A 24,204-nucleotide genomic window follows, 5' to 3' on the forward strand; every position below is an offset into this window, starting at 1 on the left:
AGCCTCACAAGTAGCTAGAATTACAGACACACACCACTATGCTAGACTAATTTTTGTATTTTTAGTAGAGATGGGGTTTTACCAAGTTGGCCAGGCTGGTCTTGAAACACTGACCGCAAGTGATCTGCCTGCCTCGACCTCCTAAAGTGTTGGGATTACAGGTGTGAGCCACCGTGCCCAGTTGGGTCTATTAGTCATTTTATATTACTTGGTGGTGGTGGGGACGGGGGGGACCAAGATAGAGAGGTCCAATAACTGTTGCAGTTATGAGGCTAGTAAAAGGGAACACTGGAATGTAAACCCACATAATCCACCTTTACAGCCCACATTCTCAACCATTACCCTCCACATCCTTCTCTTTAAGATCAGGGGCTTTAACTTGGGTACATTCTCACCCCTCCAGATTTCCTAAGAATCACTTCATTTTCATTGAGGCTACCCTTTCGTCTTTCACCAGTGATTAAATCAGAAATCACAGCCCTGATTTTATCCCAGATAACATTTATTAGTGTCAGAGAAATAACTGAAAACTCCTGTTTTCCTTATTCCTCCCCAGACCCAACTGAAATAAAAGCACAAAAATAACATGAAGAACTTTCATAAAAATAATTGTACGTTTAACATAATCAATGAATAAGAGATTTTAAACACATTTCTAGAAACTGACAGAGAACCAGAGTAGGTTGAGGCTGAAACCTGGTGGCTGCAAGCCACTATATGCAAGGAAAATCCTTACTAGGCTCTGGGCTCAGAAGCAGCAGGAACAGGAAGAAGCAGAAGGAGCAGCAAGGCAGAAAGCAGGGGGATCCACTGAAACTATATTTACAAGAACTCTACTAATCCTATCTCTCAGTGTTGGCAACCAGTCCATGTTTACCTGGCAAAAATCTAGACAGCTCTTCTTCAAAGCAACTGAATCATCTGTCTAGGCAAAGCTGTTTCTATGGTCCCCTACAGTTGAATTCTCCTCTTGAATTTGAAACCCTAACAGCAGGTTCTCAACCTCCTTACCAGTAATTCTGCCAGTTAACACCTATACTCACTCCTTCCCACACAGAACCCCCAGTTAAAATTCTCACTTAACAAAGAGACATAGTAGAAAACAGTCCTAGGCTGGGTGTGGTGGCTCACACCTGTAATTCTAGCACTTTGAGAGGCAGAGGTGGAAGAATCACTTGAACAAAAGTTCAAGACTAACCTGGACAACAAGCGAGACTCTGTCTCTTAAAAAAAAAAAATTAAAAATTAACTGGGTGTGCTGCTGTAGGACTGTGGTTCCAGCTACTCAGGAGTCTGAGGTTGGAGGACTGTTTGAGCCCAGGAGGTCAAGACTGCAGTGAGCGGTGATCACACCACTGCACTCCAGACTGGGTGAATAGACTGAGACTCCCAAAAACCAAAACAGTCCTATCTTCCCCACTCACCCAGGGCGTCTTTCTTAAAAGTCAACAGAAAACCAAGCTTTGCCAGGTAAATGAGGAGAATCAGAGCATGAAGAAGACCAAGATAAACAGAAAACCTGGTCTCAAGGTAATCACTGGTAATTCAGAAAACAGAAGAGCACAATGACAAATCTAACCGCTAATGAATATGCTTAGAAGACATTACTATGGAATTATTATATACATAAATAGGTAAAGGACACTATGAAAAAAAAATCTTCAGAAAACAAAAGTGAGCTCAAAATATGACTGTTGAAATAAAAGGGTTACAAAACAAAGTCAACAGAATCATCCAGAAAACAGGAAATGAAAACTCTGAGAAAAGAATTAGAGAAAGATCATCAAAATAGCACTTCCAACATCTAAATCACAAGCATCCCCCCCAAAAAAAAAAACAAAGTTGATAGGGGAAAATAAAAGAGTTCCAGCACTGAAGAAGGCTATCACAGTCTCCAGATCCAAGGGACCTAGCAAGTATTCAGCATCTTGAATGGAAAATTGAATGGAAAACAGGGATGCCTACTACACACTTCACTACAAATTTTAGAACACTAAGTTTATAAAAACACAACCCTGACTGGGCGCAGTGGCTCACACCTGTAATCCTAGCACTTTGGGAGGTCAAGGCGCATGGATCACAAGGTCAGGAGTTCGAGATCAGCCTGGCCAATATGGTGAAACCCCGCCTCTACTGAAAATACAAAAGTTAGCCAGATGTGGTGGTGGGTGCCTGTAATCCCAGTTACTTGGGAGGCAGAGGCAGGAGAATCACTTAAATTTGGGAGACGGAGGTTGCAGTGAGCCAAGATCACACCACTGCACTCCAGTCTGGGTGACAGAGCAAGACGTCATCTGGGGTGGGGAAGGGGAGGATGGGGCATGGGGAACAACAACAACAAAAAACCCTAATGAGTTCTAAAAGTGAAAAAATTCCAGGTATATTACTTATAAAAATGATAGTCAGTGGCATATGACTTCTTAGTAGTAACATGGAATACTAGAAGACAAGGATGCAATTACTTTTTTTTTTTTTTAAACAGCATCTCAGCTCTGTTGCCCAGGCTGGAGTGCAGTGGTGCAATCATGGCTCACTGTAGCCTCGACCTCCTGGGCTCAGGTGATCCTCATACTTCAGTTTCCCAAGTAGCTGGGACCACAGATGCACACCACTATGCCTCGCTAATTTTCTGTATTGATTGTAGAGACAGGGTCTCACCATGTTGCTCAAGGCTGGTCTCCAACTGCTGGGCTCAAGCAATCCATCCACCTCCGCCTCTCGAAGTGCTGGAATTACAGGTATGAGCCACCGTGCCTGGCTGAAGCAATGACTTTCTTCCAAGAATCGTTACTCAAACTTTCCACCATAATGGAAGCAGAAAAAAATTTTCAGATATGCAAGAACTCTAGCACTGCTTCTTTTAGGCACTAACTTGGGGGTGCATTTGGAAAAATGAGGGAATAAAAGCATGAGCGATGAAAGGAAATTCTAGGATGGCACCGTGGGCTTACAGAATCTAGTCCAGCTTGGAGAGGAAAGATGGGTAGGCTCCAGGAAAAAGGTTTCAGGTGAAAGGTTTAAATACAGAGTTAGGAAGTAAGTGGTGACGTAAAACCAAACACTGTAGAAAAAAAAAAAAGAAAGGCAATTATAAATGCCAGGGGTGGGGGGACCTGTATTAAAGAGCTATAATGCAAATATAAAGCAAACTAAGATGTGGCATAATTTTTGAGCAACTGATGGAATATAACAAAGGATCAATTTGGCTTTGCTATAGGAACATTCTTTTTCCATGGCTCAGAGATTCTTTTGCAATGGCTCACAGATTCTAGCCCTGAAAAGTAAATGAAAGCTTGCTTTCTAAATAGTTCACCATTAACTGTTTTCATTAGACCCATAGAGAAAGAAATATATTCTTAGCATATATCAGGTTGGTGGCCTGACAGGGAACGTTTACAGAGTCATACTAATGTAAATGTCATATATTGGGCTTTCAATTTTTTAGGAACAACCTATGAACATACATGGAGGATTTGCTTCTGGTTACAGCCTGACTGTAAATACAGGTTGAGTATCCCTAATCCCCAACTCTGAAATCCAAAATGCTACAAAATCCTATACTTTTTGAGCTCTGGAACATGGTGCTCAAAGGAAATGCTCATTGGAGAATTTCAGATTTGGGATTATCAACCAGTAAGTATAATGCAAATATTAAAAAATCTGAAACCTGAAACGCTTCTGGTCCCAAGCAGTTTGGATAAGGGATACTCATCCTGTAACTAACAACCATGACATATTAAAATTACAAGTGTAGCCAACAAAGGATATGAGGAATAAGTATTTCCAATCAGATGTATTAATATCCTCATTAAGAGACGGTGCTGAAAGTTGATGGATCAAGAAAGAATGAAAATCAGTAATAAAACACCAAACACTGGGATGAGGAACAGTATAAGCTAAATCTTCCTATTTCATGCCAGCTGACATCTCGAAAAGTAGGACTTTAAGTATTATTTTCCTCTCATAATTACAAGGTAACCTACAGAACAAAAGTACTAAAACTGCCAAGAGAGAAACTTTGTGGGGTAGCATCATATCCAAGTTATTACTTTCTTTTCTAAGCTATTCTGTGATATGGTGTGCTACCATAGGTTACTTTTATAAAAATGAAATCTTATTAAAAAACAAAGAGAGCACCACTTTTCTCCTTTGCTTTTTTCTTCTGGATTAAATGGAGTATCCAGGGAAAGTGTTACTTTGGCCCACTATAAATTTAAACTACTTAATGACAGCTTGAGTTAGCTACTACTTGTAGATGCTATCTTCCCTCCTCAGTCTACGATAGTTCCTTCTTTATACCCTCAGCTCTCTGCTGCTACTTACAGCTTATGGTATTATTTTTTTTCTTTATTCAGAACATGGTGACCACCTTTTCTAGGAGGAACTCCCTAGTTAATCTTGTCTCAGCTAACCATCTACTCATTTAATGAGAAAATCTCTAACTGCATGTCCTTCTTTATACTCTTAGACAGAAATAATGCTTCTGGGTTTCTGCCTCTATTGAGTCTTGCTTGTACGCCTCTTCCATTTCTCCTCTAATCTTTTCTATTTCTCTTCCTGGATCCCTTTTCTTTGTATTTTAGTAGGGGCAAAATATTTCACTATTTTAACCACCTCCACACCAAAAAATGCCTGACCCTGTCTCTCCCTGCAACCACCACTATTTGCTGGTTTTTAATGGTTCAATTAACCCCATAATGAATGATTTCTGCCTGCTGCCTTTATTGCCTTGTTATCAAGGCCCTCTTTAATGATTTCAGGCTTTCATTTCCCACACATTACACAAACTTCTTTCAGGTTTTCCAATGATCTTCTTCTAGCCATGGTCATAGCTTTCCTTAGTCCTCACATTTCCTGACCCCTCTTCTCATGCATCTTTCATGATCCTGTGGGAAGCTTTCTCCTTTCTTTAGCTTCCTTAACTCACTGGCTCCTCTTTCTCTTTCCTGCCCTGAAACACAGTCCTTACCCCCTGGTTCTTCTTCTTTATTCATTTGCACAGCTTTAATCATTGCTTCTAAATTAGCAATTTCCAAAATAGGCTCATATTTATAATTTTCTATAGGACTACACTAATTTAAGTTTAACTCATCAGAAACTGAAAATAATTTCAATCAAGTTTTCTTCCTACTCCTTCCCTGTCAGTTACATCTTTCTTCCCTCAGTTCTCCAGATTTATACTTTGCAGTCTTCAGCCAACTCTAATCAGCCATCAAATCCTGTCAATTATTCTTTTCAAATATATCTTACTCAGATTTATCTCTCTTTTTCTATTCCACTGGCCACTACCCACAGAGCATTCTCTCAATAAGTAGGAATTGATTTTTTTGGCAAGTATTACTTTATATGCAAAAGGAAAAACCTATTTACATTAACCCAATGGCAAGGCATTTTATAGACTGAATGACCCTCCTATAACATTAATTCTTAGTTTATGTAGCTTATAATACTGGGATTATCATGTATCAGGCTTCTTCAAAACTGAGATACACCTAGGCATACCTTAAGGCATCAGAGAAAAACTACAATATCTCTATCAGTAGGAAGTCTCCTGATAGGTTAGTTTTGAGGGTACTACATAAAGATGTGTATTTACTTAAAGGCACAAATGACAAACAAATGAAGTATCAGAATGCTGCTAAACTCCTGGATCAAACTGGAAAGCCCTTTCCAGAAGTATTCTTCTGTGGCTCCGTTACAGATTCCTCCTATCTTAAAGGTCTCACTACTGTGATTTAGTGAAGTTAAGCACTCAAAGTTGAACAGAGCTGTAGCTCAGTTTTTCCAAGTACTAGGTGCTTATGTGCTACTCAAAAGCATGCCAAGTCACATTTGAGGTTTTCCATTCACTAGAAAACACAGTCCTGCTCCTAGACTTTCCCTCCACATTCTAGTATACCTTCATCATTTCCCATGACTTTAAAGTAAATTCTAAGCATTCCACGAGGAAGGTAATTCGTGAAAAGAAAAATACAACAGTAGTATTGTATTTGCTCCTAATGATTGGCATAATCTATCTTCCTGTTCTTCACTTTTTGAAATAAACATAAGTTACATTTCTTGCTCACAAAAGCTGGAATTAGTTGTACTTGTTTCTGTACTTATTCTCTCTCTCTATGGTGTAAGCTCCCAGGGGCAAAATACACATTTATCACTTCTTTTGCATGTTCCTACAGAATCTACTACAGGACTCTGTCACAGCAGTCTTTTAGTAAAGTGCTGGACTGGCTGCCTAACCACAGTGTCTCAGCTGGTCCTATAATCCACGTAAGCAACTCCTTCTGAGGGTGTGATCTGTAACTATGATGGCAGACAATACAGTAAGATCACAACTTTAATCGACCATGATTATGAAGTATTTCTGAAGATCCTTCTCAAGGGTGGTGCCTTGGAAGCAGACACAGGTATGAGGAATAAATGCCAGCCCACCTGCTGGCAGGAGAGGCAATGGGACCATCTCTTCAGATAGATGAGCAAGCAGGAAAACGGAGAATACAACTTGTCTTGGAAGCCAGCAGCAAGATGAGGCAGTAAAACCCATCAGCATACATCATCCTATCATCGCCCAGTGTCATTCCCAGCCTCTATTAGCCCTCACTGCATCAGCGCAAGTCCCAGACACTTTATCCTGTTTATAATTGCTGATGAGCAGTAATAAGGCCTCCATGCCTCGGCTCCGTCCGTTCCACTTCGGCACCCACCTATTAGGTAATAACTTTTATTTACAGCCTTGCTTGATGTGTTGTTCTATTAGTAGAGCCAGGAACTGAGTAGGACAAAAAAAAAAAGGCTCCTTAATGGGCAGTAACATTGCAAGGCTCAGATGATTTATAATGCTGCTTTGTGGCTGTTCTATCCCACTTCTTCTGGTAAGACTGCTTTGGGAAGGCTGCGTTTCTAACATGCTGCCTTCTAACAGGCACACACATGCTACGGAGCAGCACCTGAAAGGCACTCCCCCAGACCTATCCACCTCCACCAAAAAAAAAAAAAAAAAATCCTAAAGTTTCAAAGGAGCAGAGGAGAATTAAATTCCCGATATGCTTTTTAAATAGTATTGGCTCAGGCATTTTGCCCCAGTGGAGCAACAGAACAGCTAATTAATGAAAGTTCAGGGCTCTTTCTCCTTGGTAAGAACGCAAGCTATGATAAAATAAATGACTATTCCAAAAAAAAAAAAAAAACACACACAGCTGTAACTGCATTTGTGGACTGATGCAAACTGACTTTGTGCAAAGCATGTGAATCACGAAAAGCTCAACAGCAAAGCCTGGACTTCTTACACACACACATCTCCAAAAGAGCAACAAACCACATGACGCTTCTCTTTCCTTTTTATACTAGAGTGCATTTTTATTTTTCAAGTGCAAAAATTCCTCTTGACGAGACTGCATCCTGGCTTGATATTCCACTTATTCACTTATATTCAGCCTTTTCTCAAGAGGAGCCCCTGCTTCTCCTGAGTAAAGCCCAAACTAGGCCTCGGAAACAAGTTTTTGACTTTAAGTACAGCAAACTGATACATTATATGTTGTGCTGTAACATAAACATAGGTGGCAATGCGACCTAACTCATTTAGGGCTCCAATTACAAAACAGTAAAATTTCCCTCTTCTTATCTGAAATTTATACATTGTGTGAGGTGCCTTTAAACCCACCTAATTTATCTCTATACTGAGTATCAAATTATCTAATTATTAGTATATTTTATCTCACTCCTTCATTCTATTCTTCAACATAAACAACTGAAGCAGACTGATTAAAGTTCTTCCAGGGAAACAAAAAACTCAAGGGAAAGCATTTAGTAGATTATTTCCCTTTCCCAGTCATCCACTGAATGGCCAAAACTCACACACTGTCAGCAAACAGCCACTATGACATGCCATGATAAATTTTGGTGAGAACTGCTTTCTGTGGCAAAACATGGTCAGATGGCACTTTTTGATTAGAGAAATTTTTGCAATCTTGCCAAATATTTGATATTCCTTTTGTCCCCTGCCCCAGGAATCAAATGAACTCCTTCAGGACCCAAGATGATGAGTGCACAAGGTAAAACATTTCTTTAAATACTTTTTCCTTGCCATGACAGATTTACTGTTTTGATCTTTCTTCAATGATTACATTAAACGCTAATAAAAAATGAAAGGTTTATATCTTCCCTAATATTCTCCTGATGGGAACTTGCATATTACATAAGTAGGTCAAATTTCTAATTTTCTGCCTCAAATGCTGATACTGCAGACCTGAGGGAAGAGCTATACCTGAAGGACCAACAAGAAAGATTTGAAAAGTGAATTACAACAGTTGAACTCACACCCGAAGCTACCTCCCTTTAAAACGCCACAGAGCACACCTGTAATCCCAGCACTTTGGGAGGACAAGGTGGGCAGATTACTTGAGGTCAGGAGTTCAAGACCAGCCTGGCCAACATGGTGAAACCCCGTCATTACTAAAAATACAAAATTAGCCGGGTGTGGTGGCAAGCACTTGCAGTCCCAGCTACTCAGGAGGCTGAGGCTGGAGAACTGCTTGAACCCAGGAGACAGAGATTGCAGTGAGCTGAGATTGCACCATTGCACTCCAGCCTGGGTGACAGACCGAGATTCCCTCACAAAAACAAAAGCAAAAACAAAACTCCACAGGGCAGAGGAAGATGTGAAGTCCTTCTTCGAAAAGCCAACTATAGTGTGGAATATTGAACAATACAGCTCGTAGCCACTGACACAGCTCTCTAGGATTAAATGTACTGGCTGAAATGTTTCAATGAATATTGACTCTACCAGCAGATAGAACACACAAGAGTAGGTCTTTCTAAGATTTACGAGGCCACTTCTGATTTAACACCAACAATCTTTAGCTTCTGAATCAATTCTAAAAATCTCATATAAACTTTTCAGTAACCTAACAACAAGGAAACATTTCCCTTTAACTGGCTTCCGGACACCGATGTGAAAGTGTTCAGCACATCAATCTTCTCTTAACTTCCAGATGAAAGGGGTTTTCTTCTCGTCTTTGCAAGAAGAAACAATATCATAAATAGGCCATACAAAAGAAGTGAGTCAGGGCTGGGTGCGGTGGCTCATGCCTGTCATCCTGCCATCAGGAGGCCGAGGCAGGTGGATCACTTGAGGTCAGGAGTTCAAGACCAGGCTGGCCAACATGGTGAAACCCTGTCTCTACTAAAAATACAAAAATTAGCCGTGTGTGGTGGCAGATGTCTGTAAAACCAGCTACTTGGCGGGGCGGGGTGAGGAAGGAGAATAACTTGAACCCGGGAGACGGAGGTTGCAGTGTGCCAAGATTGCACCACTGCACACCAGCCTGGGTGACAAAGAGAGATTCTGTCTCAAAAAAAAAAAAGAAGTGAGTCAAGAAAAGGGGAAACCTGTTCTCTTTTTTTTGGGGGGGGAACAATGAACAATACAAAGCTATTCTAGTTCATGTCACTGTTTATCACACTGAAAGGAAAACAGGTAACCTAAAATAGGGATGGAGGGATATAAAGTAAAATTGAATTAACATGCTTCTTATAGGGTGGAAAGATGACACTTTCTGGAAAAACTGCCTTGATATTTAACAGGACTGCTCTTAGTCCCATCTGCTTTAACCTATGGCCTCACAAATAGTTATTTTATTTGCTGCTCTACTAATTATAATCACATTTTAAACATACACACAGCATGTTTTAACCATCCTTTTTCAAGTCTATCAGACAGAATATTATCTACATGTGCTGGATGTTTCTCCCAATGTTTTCTTGTAGTAGTTTCATAGTTTGAGGTTTCAGATTTAAGTCTTTAATCCACTTTGATTTTATTTTTGTATGTGGAGAGAGACAGGGGTCTAGTTTCATACTTCTGCACATGAATATCCCGTTTTCCCAGCACCATTTATTGGAGAGACTTTCTTTTCTCCAGTGTACGTTCTTGGCAACTTTGGCAAAAATGAGTTCACTGTGGATTTGTTTCTGGGTTCTCTATTCCATTCCATTGGTCTACGTATCTTTTTATGCCAGTTTGAGGGTGTCTTGGTTAGTATAGCTCTGTAGTATAAATTGAAGTCACGTAATGTGATTCCTCCTGTTTTGTTCTTTTTGCTTATGATAGCTTTGGCTATTCTAGGTCTTTTGTTGTTCCATATAAATGTTAGGATTTTTTTCTATTTCTGTGAAGAATGTCACTGGTATTTGGATAGGGATTGCATTGAATCTGTGCCCACTTTAAACATAAAAACATAATGTCATGAAGATAGCCAGCTAAATATCCAAACACCTTCCAAATAAAATTATCTAAAGGAGATGACTATAACTCCGGTTACAGTATTTTATTAGCTGAAGGTATAACTTGATGGTTAGAAAAGATGAAGGACAAAAGGGAATCTTCTGGTAGTTTGTTGCCAAGGAAAGTGATATCTTTCCTTCACAAAATACTTGTTCTTGACAGGAATGTTGTGAGAATTAACAAGAGAACATGTGGAAAAATTCTGAGCTCTCTGAAGAAATGTAAACTCTGTCTAAGTAATCTGAAGGTGTGATGTGCTTTAACTCACACATTCTAACCAAAAGCAACCTAGGACTTGGCAGTACTTTTCAACTCTTCATTGACTGTGGAGATCCTAGAACTCCACAAAGATGGCAGGGGTGGGGTGGAGTGGGGACAACCACATACCCTTCATCTATCTAATTGCTCTCTGTTTAAATACCAAAATGATCATGATCATGGTGTTGCTTTTTTTTTTTTTTTTTTGAATCTAAAGATTACAGAGTTTAATTGGTAATAATTCTGTCTGGCTAAAAGCCATCATATAAAGAAAAGTCTTTCCCATCTATCTCACAAAGACAAACTGATCTTTCATTTGCTACTACAGCTACTTTTTGCAATCTGCGTCATAGACTCACAGTGATGACAAAACAATTTCTTAAAAAGAGTTGCCTCTCTCCTTTTGATAGTTGTAGACCAACCACGCTACACTGCTGCCCACCTCTAAAATATGACAATACCCTTTACCTGATCAAAACTGTAATTGCTTGAAATACAAATGGTGACTGATTAATCAACCACTGAGGTCTTCTCTTACTAAACCACGTAATAATGGGTCTAATGCTAATCCTTAGAGCTAATTTTCAAAGTACTAAGAAGAAAATGATCTGTTTACTGAAGAAGTCACTAACCTTTTTGAACTGCATAGTCTTATCTAAATGGCCATGTACCTTTAATATGTATATATTTGTGGGTGTATTTGCTGTTTATAAACTGTTTATAAACCACAGGCTGAGAGAGGTTGCTCATGCCTGTAATCCCAGCACTGTGGGAGGTCAAGGCAAGAGGACTGCCTGAGCTCAGGAGTTCGAGACCAGTATGGGCAACATAATAAGACCTTGTCTCTATTAAAAAATAAAAATAAATAAATAAAAGTAAATGTATGAACACATACACATATAATAAAGTGCATTTGCAAAACATAAATTAAGGCTGAGATAAAGAGCCTTTGCTATTGTCTCCACACACCTCAGACAGTACACTGTGTGCCCCTTGTCAGAGACGGCTGACTTAAAGAACCACCTTAGTCTAATATCAGTATCCTTTTTCTAACAAACATCATTTATTAAGCTCAAGGCTGCTTTAGGTCCAAACTTGTATGGATAGACTGGCTGGGAGGAGGTAGGTAAGATCTCACTTAAGGTCTCACTCTGTGTCTCCGAAGAAATGACACCACTGTGAAGTAATTATTTACTACCATCTATGCCTGAAGGCCCATGTGGTTTCTGTCTGGGAGACCCCCTCATAATAGAAGCACTGTACAGCACATATCATAGACATGAATCCTAACTTGAAGAACCTAGACATAAAGGCTACAAGGAACATTCCAGCAAAATAACAGTAATAATTGGTGGTTCAGAAGAAAAATGATTGAAATCCCCACCACGGGCAACCTGTTGACTGCAGGACACAGAGAAAGATGGAGACAAAGACAGTCAACCTGTGGTTCTCAAAATAAATTCTTTAATTTACCTCTCAAAATCAGGAAGCTCTGTCCTTCAGAATCAGGGCCAATATTTAAGGCTGAGGCAGTCTGGCTAGCCTAAGAGGGCACAGAACAGTCTTCTTGAAAAGAAGTACAGACGGCTTAACTTGATGACCTTTAATGTCCATTGCTGAGAAATCTCAACTTTCCTTCAGGCTTTTTAGGAGATGACCTGGACATTGCGTTAATTTCCTTCCAAGTCAGAAATTCTCAGTCTTTTTCTAGTTAAGAGAGGTATGTATTCACCTAAATGAAGGCCTACAAAGGTATGACTGAGAGCTCAATGCCTATCATTTCACTAATGGAGATCTAAATATTACCACCTTCAATTGCCAGTATAATACCGACACGTAACAAAGAACATAATCAATATAAAATCAGGTCATAAAACTGAGTACAGCACAGAATGCCAGTACTTCTACTTTACTCTTCCTTCTGCCTAAGATACCCACTGATGTGTTTATCAACACCATCGAAAGGGTGGCTCACTATAAAGACATAATCTTCATTAAGACAATGGAAACTACCAGTAATTGAAGGTCTACTATGTGAGCATACTCTTTTTTTCTTACACCAAACCTGGGAGATTTATCATCCCATTTTACAGATGAAGAACAAAATTTTGAGATGTTGACTTATTTACTTAAAATCACAACTTGTAAGTGGCTAAGCTTAGATCTGAAACCAGATGTGATTCTAGAACTCACATTTTCAAACTACTTGACTGTATGCTATATTTCCAAATATATGTTTCATTTTTTCCATATTTCATTCAACAGTCTGCTTTTCCACAATCTGGTTAGGAGAAGAAACTATCACAAAATATGAAAAGCAGTAGCATGATATAGGGGAAAACAATGCAAGCTTTAGTGTCTTAAAGATCTGTGTCCAAGTCTTGGCTCCATCACTTACTAGCAATATTACCTCAGAAAATATACTTAAGTTTATGAGTGCCCACATTTTTTTTCATCTGTAAAAGAGGAATTATAATAACTATCTTGCAGAACTGTTCTGAAGATTAAATCACTGTGTATATAAAATATAGAGAATAGTACCTGGCAATGAAGTAAGCATATAAAAAATATCATTATTAGTTTTAGATACACAAAATAGTATGGGATCAGAGAGGAGGAAACAGATCTACCTAGGAGACAGACACAAGTAAATGATATTCACCAGAGTTTCCTGCTAGTTTCAGCATCTGAGTATATGAGTCTCCTTCCCAAACCTCTCAGGATGACCCAGTGTGTTCAAGGTTCAACTCCTTGACTGTTACCTGAACATAGTGGTAGTGCTTAACAGTAAAACCTTCTCTGAGGGCCAAGATTAGAAGGAAAGACAAAGACTAAAGTACTGTGCATTTGAAGTGTTGGACCTCAAATCAAAGGACTCTGAATGTTTTCAAACTTCTGGCTGGAGTAGGCAGGTAGTTGGCTCTCTGACTTCCCACTGGCTGAAATCAGGATGGTCTATCTCACTTCAGGCACAGCTCTTTTCTACCTCAAGAAAAACGATAAATCTACTCTACCTAGTAGAGCTTGGGAACTGAGCACAGGAGGGATAAGAGCATGTCAAGACTATCTTATACCCCCTACCCTACCTCAAAGCTGGTCATTTGGAAGAGAAGAGTACAATTGAGTTCCTTAGAGTTCAGTGCCTGGATGTTACTTTGAAACTATGCAAACATGGGCCTGACTGAGGCCTAGCATCAAACTATGAGCATTTAAAGGAGCTGAGGTTTCAGTGTTAAGTTTGTACATGGAAACAGTTTGTGCTATTTCTGCTGGGTTTTTTAAGTTACAAGGATTTTTTAAGTCATGAAAAATACTCTGTGACCTTTAGAAAAACAATATAATTATTTTGACTCTTCCAAATATAATCCTTGAGATATTTTAAATAGCAGACAGCATTACTAGAAAAGGTAAATATCGCTTAAAATAAATTAAGCTATAGGCGAAGGGAATAATGGGCATTCTGACTGCTCTTTAGAGTGACACAAGATTCATGACTTCATGTTTAATAAAAATGCCACAGATGCACAAAGATGTTTTTGGGACTCTGCATCTAAAGAGAGAAATCTCAGTATATCCATGGCTTTAAATCAAATGACAGAAAATAATTTTCCAAAAATACTAGGATACTACAATAGTCAATTTAAAACACTGATTTTCTACATTAAAACTATTAAAATTTCAATCTTGGCTCTCAGATTAGCTACATACTACAAACTGGGCAATGATGTGCGTTTCTGTTATATCTTAATAACATTCTTCAGATATTAGAAATTATGTATATTTTGATGTCCACCTTCTTGGATCTAGCTGCCAGCATTTACTCAGTCAATCTGACTCCCCAAAAACATCATTCTGACCTTGACCTCTGCTGACACTCCACTGTCAATACTAAGCACATAATATATCACCTCACAATTGATGGAAGAAATCAGAGACCCTGACAAGCCCACCAAGTTAGAACCAGCTGCTAACTTCTGTGAAGAATTCAAATAAGGATGAATTCACATAAGAATGATGTACATACCTGTACCACAGGATCTTTTTGTTGGTGTGATTAATGAGACATGAGCTGTGTCTGTGCATGGCCCACCTAGAAACAGAAAGGCAGGTGCATCAGTCAGGACACATTCTTTACATGTCCATATAGTTGCTTTCCTGAGTAAAGAGAAACTTAAAAAGGAAAAGATCAACCTGCAAATACAATGACAAGAAGTAGTAGGAAAGACGGTGGTGGTGGGTTAATTCTAAGGACCTAATTTTAGTTCAGCAGTTTAGTCTATAGAGATGCATAGTCTTTCTACATTATAACATGCTTTTCCTTTAAAAAAAAAAAAAAAAAAAAAACAGCCAAGTCTCACGTAACGTTAACAAGTTAAAGAATAAAAATTTAATTAGAATTCACATCTAGGTGAAAGGATATTACCCACAAGTTTGGGAAGATGCATTCCTCCATAGAACGATGAGCAGGAGTATTCTCTCTTAGGTTAGTATCTCAGCAGTCACTCTACCTTGGAATTTACTGAAAAACTAGCCTTACATCATAAGAAAGGGAGGGCCTTAAGAAACAATAAACTGCTTGTCAGAAGAAATAAGAATCATTTTCACATAGAAAGAAAGCATTGCTGACCAAGGAAGAACATCTAGTTTCATTATAAGAAATATGATAACAAGAGGCCCTTTATGCAATCTCGGTGGGCCCAGAGATCTGATGCATAAGCATAATTCAAGAGTATGCAAGAGATACAGTTGTTGGGTGAGTGAAGGCTTGAAAATCAATAATTTCATTCTGCAAAATCAAGACTTTCAACACATTTTGAGGTTGATACTGATACACACCCCAACACTTCCCACTGACATGCCCTGGGATGGGCAGCGGTGATCATAAAGGAATAGAACACATACGTAACTCTTACACATTTTAAAAAGGGTCCCCAGGTGACTGTGACTAGCAGAAGGAAAACATGGTTACTTGGCAGAGTTGTGTATCTCCTACAAGAATTCATATAAGTTCCTCATTGAAAAGGAGGGAAAGATGAAGGAGCTCTGAGACCTGTTCCTAGAGTGCATATTGCCGAGATTCATGGGTTTAAGGACTTGGAGAGCGCACCTAAGAAGTTCACTCTTAGCTTACTCTTTACTACAGCAAGGCCATAATAGCAACAACCCTTAGTTAGTGTAAGAAGACACAGAGGGGAAATTTTGAAACAGGAAAAACCAAGTAAGTGCATTGTTGACTTCAAAGAACACTTAGCAAATACCTACTATGTGTCACCACACAGGTTAGTCCCACAGTCAGGAAGATCATAATCTTTCTTCAAACAAACAAACAAACAAAACCCAAAAAACCTCTGTACATAAAGAACAATACATGACAGCAATAAATAGCTAGACGGAAAGTGGCCAAGTGCCAAAGAACAAGAAACAGGTAATAAATGCTATATGTAATGAGGAAGGAGAACATTCATCATTGGCTTTTATTACTTGGAAATACAAGAATTTGAAAATGAGGCAAGAATAAATTGCAGTTTCGAAAGTCAGACCAGAGAGCAGAGTATTTCAACAGAACGTTTTTCTACAAATGTCACATTCACCAGAAAAAGTGTAATGAATTATAATTCCAGAGGTTCAAATGGTAAACTGTGACATGAAAACAGGCAACATGAAGAGACAATGAGAGACATGCAAAGCTAACACAGCCTCAACATCCTCAAAAACCCTCCTGGGATTGGCTTCCGTAGCTCCATAAAATGCTGTAACTTCTGCTTCCATGTAAGGCTTCTTTGTTTTTGTTAATTGAAGCCTTCTTATTTCTTGAAAAGTATAGGCTTTTTAGAAGACTGAGTTTAAGTCTGACAACTACTCCCTACTTGTTGAGTAATCTCAGCAAGGATAAGTGATCCTCAGTTTCTTTAACAAAACAAATAAAAAAATAGAAATAGTAAAATTGCCAATAAGCGACTTTTGATGAACCATCTGCACAGCAAGGTATCATAAACCATAAAACTTTATATTATGTATTATCACTTCCTCTTCCACTTGATTTTATGTTCCCAAGGATCAAGAATCACACTGTTATCTACTGTTGGGTCACTGCTATGTAGACAGTGAATGCCTAATAATGTTCATCAAGCGACTACTGCAAGCTATTTAATCAGAAGAGTAACAGTTTATATATGTGTGTGTGTGTGTATATATAATACCAAGTTCTGTGATACATGTGTAGAACGTGCAGGTTTGTCACATAGGTATACACGTGCCACGGTGGTTTGCTGCACCCATCAACCCATCATCTACATTAGGTATTTCTCCTAATGCTATCCTTCTCCTGGACCCCCACCCTCCAACAGGCCCTGGTGTGTGACGTTCCCCTCCCTGTGTCCATGTGTTTTCATTGTTCAACTCCCATTTATGAGTGAGAAAATGTGGTGTTTTTTTTTTTCAGGAACTTTTAAAATTAGAGTGTAACATTTGAGAGAATGCAATATTTGAATGATGTGTATAGAATTTAAATGTACATCCTGAGGGATTTTAACACATACATACTGTGTAACAGCCATAGATCAAAATATCAGAACATTCCCAACATCCAGAAAGTCCTGGGGATCATTTTTAAAAATACAAGTTCCCAAGCCCTGACTCCGGAAATTCTGATGTAATAGATTGGGGTGGACATAGGAGGAAGTTACTGTACTTTTCTAAACTAGCTGAGCACAATGTAAATATTAACAGTCCAGTCAGTTCTAATTTCTGATTACCCCTAACTCAGTATCTGGCCAAGATCACTGAGTTCCCATAACACCATGAGCTGCACAGTGCATAAGGGTCAGTAACAGCTTAACTAACAAAATACTTTTTTTAAAAGGACATAAAATAATTCATCCAGTAGAATTATATAAGAAAGGAGAAACTGTCAAATCGAAACCCCTAAAGAAATCTGGCTGAGACTCATGAATTAACACCCGTATTTACAAATGTTCTAGAAGATTATCATATAAGAGAATCTTTACCTTGTCTTTAGCTGGAGAGTTTATTCTTTTAAAAATTTCTAGTGAATAAATTTCTGTAGGTTTCTGCAAATAACTTTAAGGCTGCCTAGCATACCTCAACATGCATCTTCATGAAGGTGTTCTCCAGAGAGCTTGTTAAACTAACAACCCAATCCAATGTATTCACTGCATTACAGTAAAGTACAAATGGAACCATAGTTGAACCAAGACAAACTGACAGCAAGAGTAACTGGCAGTAATAATATATCCCAGCTTTGATAATTGGGCAATGTTATAATTTGGTCTGGCAAACTGCAACCTATGAAACACTTCAAAACCCAGAACAGGAACATATCAGCACCACAAATATATTCTATGCTAATTGCACTGTCATCCACACAATTACAGGCAGTTCCAAATCAACTCTGTTAAAATCAATGCAGGAAATTAAGGGCCACTCACAGAAAATGTTTTCAGGTTTCTGCCCACAACAATAAAAATATAACATGGGTAACATTTGGTTCCAGTAAACAAAATAGTTTTGAGAGTTGACAGTGAGGGTCAAAGTTCCTTTCTGGACTTTCTAATGCCTGAGAGTGTGGCTGGCGTAAGTCCCCATAAATCACTGTAAACTTGGCTCCCATTTTTTATCTTCTTCTTTCCAAACAACAGGGTAGACAGAGGTAGTAACTAAAGAAACAGATGAGAAAGCCTCTTCATGATTGTGTGTTCTATAGATGAATGTAGTGTGTATGTGTGTGTGTTGACTAGGACTGAGGTTGGGACAATAAATGTATTTCTAAGCACAGAACAATTCAAACCATTATCTTCTAGCCTGTATCAGTGGCAACTGAGTTTGGGTTTATTAATGTCTAAAAAAATTACAAAGTTCTTTGCTTAATACGACAGGTTCTTGGGATTCTGAGCCAGATGATATCAAGATTAACCAACCTGAAATAACTTTTAGCCAATCATCATGAATGCTTTTTGCTTTCTTTTGCTAAAGCAAATTAAATAACTGAATTTTTTCAAGTTTCTTCATTATCCGGAGATATTTATTAACAGACTAACATTTTGCATTTGATATTACATTCAGAGGACTTTTTCCTTAAAAAACATCGTTTCAACAATTTAATGTTTGGAGTTCGCGAGTGAATAAAGCCTCTGGTAACTGTGGTTTGTGACTAGAGAAGAGTGAATATTCTACCTCTTCTTCTGGGGATGTTTCTATTCTTGTATTAAAGGTGTCATACATAATGCAGCACTGTGGATCACATTTGCAATTCCACATGAAACTATATTCTTCAGCTGTATCTTCAACAAGTAGAAATTGTTACAGCATTTGCAATATGGTAGTAGATTTTCCCAGGGAAACAGTATTATTGACTGCAGCCCTATAAAGTTGAAGACATGGGTCAAATCTGCATACTCACTTCACTGTAACCTGCAAAAACAGGAGTAGACCCCATTAACTATCAACACACACATTTCAAAATGAAGTATCAGAATTATTATATTTTTTCCAGTCTCCTATAGAGTTACTGAGCATGCCAAAAAACTCAGGTCTACCTACTTATGTAGTGGTTAATCCCATCGGCTAGTTGAAGACTATAACTCAAGGAGGAAGTCGAGAATGGTGGTTTGGAGGATAGCTGCATTCAGCTTTTCATGCACTCAAACCCCAAACTCCACAGCTGAGTAAATACAGAAAAATAACATTTCTTCTTAACCTTGAAATAGAGATCAACAATCTACTCTGAGAAGTTTTGTTAAACCAGCTGTGATGACTGGTTATTTTTGGCTTCTGGTTTCACTAGCCCTCACTGGCTGCAGTTAAATCATGTGCTAAAAATCTTCAATACAGATAATAGCACATCAATTAGAAAAAATAGACTATCAAGGAGTTGGTCAGCTAAAAATTGCCAGAAGTGCAATAATCAAATATTCTACTATCAGTCCTTTCACAGTAACTGCAAAACATTAATACACAAAAATAGCCATTCCTTTTGTAGATTTGTAACACTTCAATTTTCTTAATTAACATGACATTTACATAAAAGTATCTAATTATTTATCAACTAAAGGCACTGTGGACTAATTAAAAATGCACCATCCTTTTTTAACCAGCTTGTCAATTCCACTCTATCATAATCTGTACACTGTTTTCCTCTGCAGCATGTCACTTTTCCAAGCTCACAGTTCTAAAGGTAATTTTCGACAACAAATTAAAGAGCTGCAATTCTCTCCTCTCTGTAGAGATTCAGAATATCTTTTCTTTTCCTCCTAAGCCTCCCTGGGCAGAGAGAGATTCAGGATATCTTATTAAGAATTTCTTGAAGAGGCTCCTTCTTAAAAAAATAAAAAAGGACAAAATAAATCTCAACAAATCTATGCAATGGAGATAGTGAAATAAACTACACTGTTTCCTGATGTGTCCATGTTTAGAATGTAAAATCATCTTCAAAAAATTCAAATAATATATATTTCTTGAGCAGTAAAATATTCCTTCTTTAGCCTTCAATATAAACACAGAGATTTAAAATAGCAAAGAATTGACAGTATTTAATGAGTATCCAGTACATAGCAGAATGCACAAGAAAAGTCATCTCTTCAGAAAACCCTAATCTCCAACCTCACCCTAAACCTGGAGTTCCTGAATTGTTTTAATCAGAAAGGACACACCTATCTGTCAATATAATTGAGTTTGAAAAGCACCATTGATTAAAAACAAGGATACATAAAGATATAGTGAATTGTAATCCAAGTTTACAGAAATTCTTCAACACAGATAATAGCCCTCTTATTTCTCCAAATGAAACTTCCAAATTAAACCATTTACAAAGCTTTTTACGGAATCTAAGTGTTAATCTCCCAGAGTTAGAAGTTCTAATCCTAACTCAGTACATGATCTTTCACACTATTTAGATCCAAATTAGTAATTTCTGAGAAGGGAATTTTCAAAGTGGGTCAGAAGTTGCAATTGGTAGCTTATCTATTTTGTTAATAAGGGCTTCTTTCTCAACAAAATCTTATTACCACTCCACCTTAACTCCCCTAAACAATTACAGGCATACCTCGGAGATATTATGGGTTTGGTTCCAGACCACCGCAATAAAGTAAATACAGCAATAAAGTTCGAGTTGCACAAATTTTTTGGCTTCTCAATGCATATATAAGTTATGTTTATACTATGTTGTAGACTCAATAAGTGTGCAACAGCATGTCTAAAAATGTACATACCTTAATTTAAAAAAAACTATTTCTAAAAAAAAATGCTAAGGATCATCTGAGTCTTCAGTGATTCATACTCTTCTTGCTAGTGAAGGATCTAACTTCAATGTTGATGGCTGCTAACTGATCAGGTGGTGGTAGCTGCTGAAAAATGGGGTGGCTGCAGCAATTTCTTAAAAAAAGAAAACGAGGCCAGGCGCAGTGCCTCACATCTGTAATCCCAGCACTTTGGGAGGCCGAGGGAGGCGGATCACAAGGTCAAGAGATTGAGGACCATCCTGGCTAACTCGGTGAAACCCCATCTCTACTAAAAATACAAAAAATTAGCTGGGTGTGGTGGCATGCACCTGTAGTCTCAGCTACTCGGGAGGCTGAGGCAGGAGAATGGTGTGAACCTGGGAGGTGGAGGTTGCAGTGAGCCGAGATTGTGCCACTACACTACAGGCTGGGCGACAAAGCGAGACTCTGTCTCAAAAAACAAAACTAAACAAACAAAAAAACAACTCTGCCACATCAACTGACTCTTCCTTTTACAAAATATTTCTCTGTAGTAATGCTGTTTGACAGCATTTTACCTACAGGACTTCTTTCAAAATTGAGGTCAATCCTCTCAAACTCTGCTCTTGTTTTATCAACTAAGTTTATGTAATATTCTAGATCCTTTGTTGCCATTTCAATAATGTTCACAGCATCTTCACCAGGAGTAGATTCCATCTCAAAAAACCACTTTCCTTTGCTCAATCATACAAAGCAGCTCCTCATCCATTAAAGTTTTATAATGAGATTGCAACAATTCAGTCAACTCATCAGGCTCCACTTTTAATTCTACTCCTCTTGTGATTTCCACCACATCTGCAATTATTTTCTCTACCCAAGTCTTGAACCCCTCAAAATCATCCATGAGGGTTAGAATCAACTTCTTCCAAACTTCTTTTAATGTTGATATTTTGACCTTTTCCCATGAATCACAAATGGTCTTCATGGCATCTACAATGGTGAGTCCTTTCCAGATGATCTTCCATTTACTTTGGCAGATCCATGAGAGGAATCAGCATCTATGGCAGCTATAGCCTTGTAAAATGTATTTCTCAGATAATTATGACTTAAAAGTCAAAATTAGTCCTTAATCCATGGGCTACAGAATCAATGCTGTGTTACCAGGCATAGAAACATAAATTTCCTTGTACCTCTCTATCAGAGCTCTTGGGTGACAAGACGTATTGTCAATGAGCAGTAGTATTTTGAAAGGAGTATTTTTTTTTTTTCTTAGCAGTAGGTCTATACAGTAGGCTTAAAATATTCAGTGAATGATGCTATAAACAGATGTGTAGTCATCCAGGCTTTGTTGTTCCATTTACAAAACACAGGCAGAGTGGATGCAGCAGAATTCTTAACGGCCCTAGGATTTTCAGAAGGGTAAATAAGCACTGGCTTCCACTTAAAGTCACTAGCTATATTAGCTCCTAAAAGAGGGTCATACTGTCCTTCGAAGCCAGGGACTGACTTTTCCTCCTGTAAGTCCTGGATGGCATCTTCTTCCAATAGAAGGTTATTTCGGCTATTTCGAAAATCTGCTGTTTAGTGTAGTCACTTTCATCAGCGATATTAGCTAGGTATTTCTGGCAACTTGCTACAGCTTTCTACATCAGCAACTGCTGCTTCACCGTGCACTTTTATGGAGATGGCTTCTTTTCTTAGCCTCATGAACCAATCTCTGCTAACTCCAAGCTTTTTTTCTGTAACTTCTTTACCAGCATAGCAGTCCTCAACTTTTCTGTCTTGAGAACTTTTAACACTTAAAAATTACTGAGGACACTAAAAAACTTCTGTTTATGTGGCTTATATCATTGATATTTATCCCATATGAAATTATAACTTGATAAAAATTATGTTTTCATTTAAAATTAAAATAATTACACTTCAACATAAAAACTTTCTCTTTTATGAAAAATAACTGCAACTTAAAAAGTAGTGAGAGTGGCCTGGCTTAAAGGAAGATACTTGGATTTTCATGTCTATATCTGTATTTAATCTGTTTATATGAATACGAAGAAAGCCCACTACTACATAAATATGTAGTTGGAAAAGGAAAGATCTCATGGATGCCCTGAGAGGGACCTGGGGACAACATTTGAAAACCACTGGTACAGAACCAGTGAACCTAAAGGTTAATATAAGATCCAATTTCCCCATACTCCTTACATGCCAACTGACTTATTTCTAGTCTTGCAGAAATCAACTGATGTACTAAGTGTAAATAACAGTAAAAGGGTTTCCCAGTCTCAACGAAATGTGAATATTTAAGTAAATAAAGGCAAGGGATAGTGAAATAAACTAGTCAAAATTTCAAACCATGACATTCCATTTCTGCTATGTATATAAGAAGAGCAAAAACATGTTTCATGGAACTCTCAAAGGATTCTGGGTCAGCAGTTACATATGTTCAATTTTAGTTTTTCAGATGCAATCTCTCACCTAGAATCCTATACCTTTCCATATGTTAAGATGCTGACAAACGCTTACCACCGATACTTCAAAATGTGATAAAGCCCAACAGCAATTAACAGCGACATTCTAAGACATCACCACCGTCTTGGGGATAAAAATAGAATAATCCCCATTTTGTTAGAGGTCAAAATACCACCTGGCTAATAAAATCATTACTAATTTTAGACACTGTTTTGTTTTTCTCTTGTGACAAGCATATTTAATATGAACACAAAATCAGGGGCTGTCACCTCTCCAATTTAGGCTTCACTTCTAACTATTTTCAGGCTTAACTAAGGCCCAACTCCAATTTCTACATTTGCATCATTTGCATTTTACCATCAACACAACCATGATTCTCATAACATTAATGGAGACACCACTCAGCACTGGAAGAGTTTTTTTTGTTTTTTGTTTTTTCAAACACAGTTCAGCTAGCAAGAGTATTCTCATAAATCTCAGCCTGCAGCAGCTACTGAAAGAAGGCTGCAATGCTTTCCTTAGAAAGGGAAATGACCGGTGCATGTTCTTCCTAAGAGGCTTCAGGAAAAATAAAAAAATAAAAAAAAAGACATCTATTCAGGCCACAGGTACTGTTCCATGGACTTGTAAAAACAACTTGGAACACAGGTGCCCTTCTCCTCTGCCTCTCTGCTGAGCCTCTCCCATAGTTAGCTGTACCACAGCTGAAACATGATGAGTGACACTAAATGGAAATTACCTTAGTCCAACCGTCTTGCTTTACAGACAGAAGTGAACATTGTCAGGTCTTAATAATAGGATCTCTCTTTGCAACTAATAGTTGAAAATGTCACAATTTCAATTGTGTAGTGAAGGGGTTATACTGATATTTTAGAATTTTAAAAATTCCTCACTAAGGTGGCATCCTATTGTTTTTATTAAATCTATAGAATCATCTTTTTGATGGATCCAAAAAGTGAGATGGTTTATAAAGTAACAGAG

General features: G+C 38.1%; 1 protein-coding gene across 1 annotated transcript in view; it reads right to left on the reverse strand.

Moving 5' to 3' along the window:
- The window catches only part of ZFAND3 (zinc finger, AN1-type domain 3), a 239,444-nt gene that overhangs the window by 55,999 nt on the left and 159,241 nt on the right, over nucleotides 1-24,204 (reverse strand). Inside the window, exon 4 of the mRNA XM_011944457.1 lies at nucleotides 14,562-14,627. Within this exon, the coding sequence (XP_011799847.1) occupies nucleotides 14,562-14,627 (66 nt within the window). The remainder of the gene's footprint in view (nucleotides 1-14,561; nucleotides 14,628-24,204) is intronic.

The sequence above is a fragment of the Colobus angolensis genome, unplaced genomic scaffold (genome assembly GCF_000951035.1).
Source record: "Colobus angolensis palliatus isolate OR3802 unplaced genomic scaffold, Cang.pa_1.0 Scaffold105, whole genome shotgun sequence".
Taxonomy (NCBI): Eukaryota; Metazoa; Chordata; class Mammalia; order Primates; family Cercopithecidae; genus Colobus; species Colobus angolensis.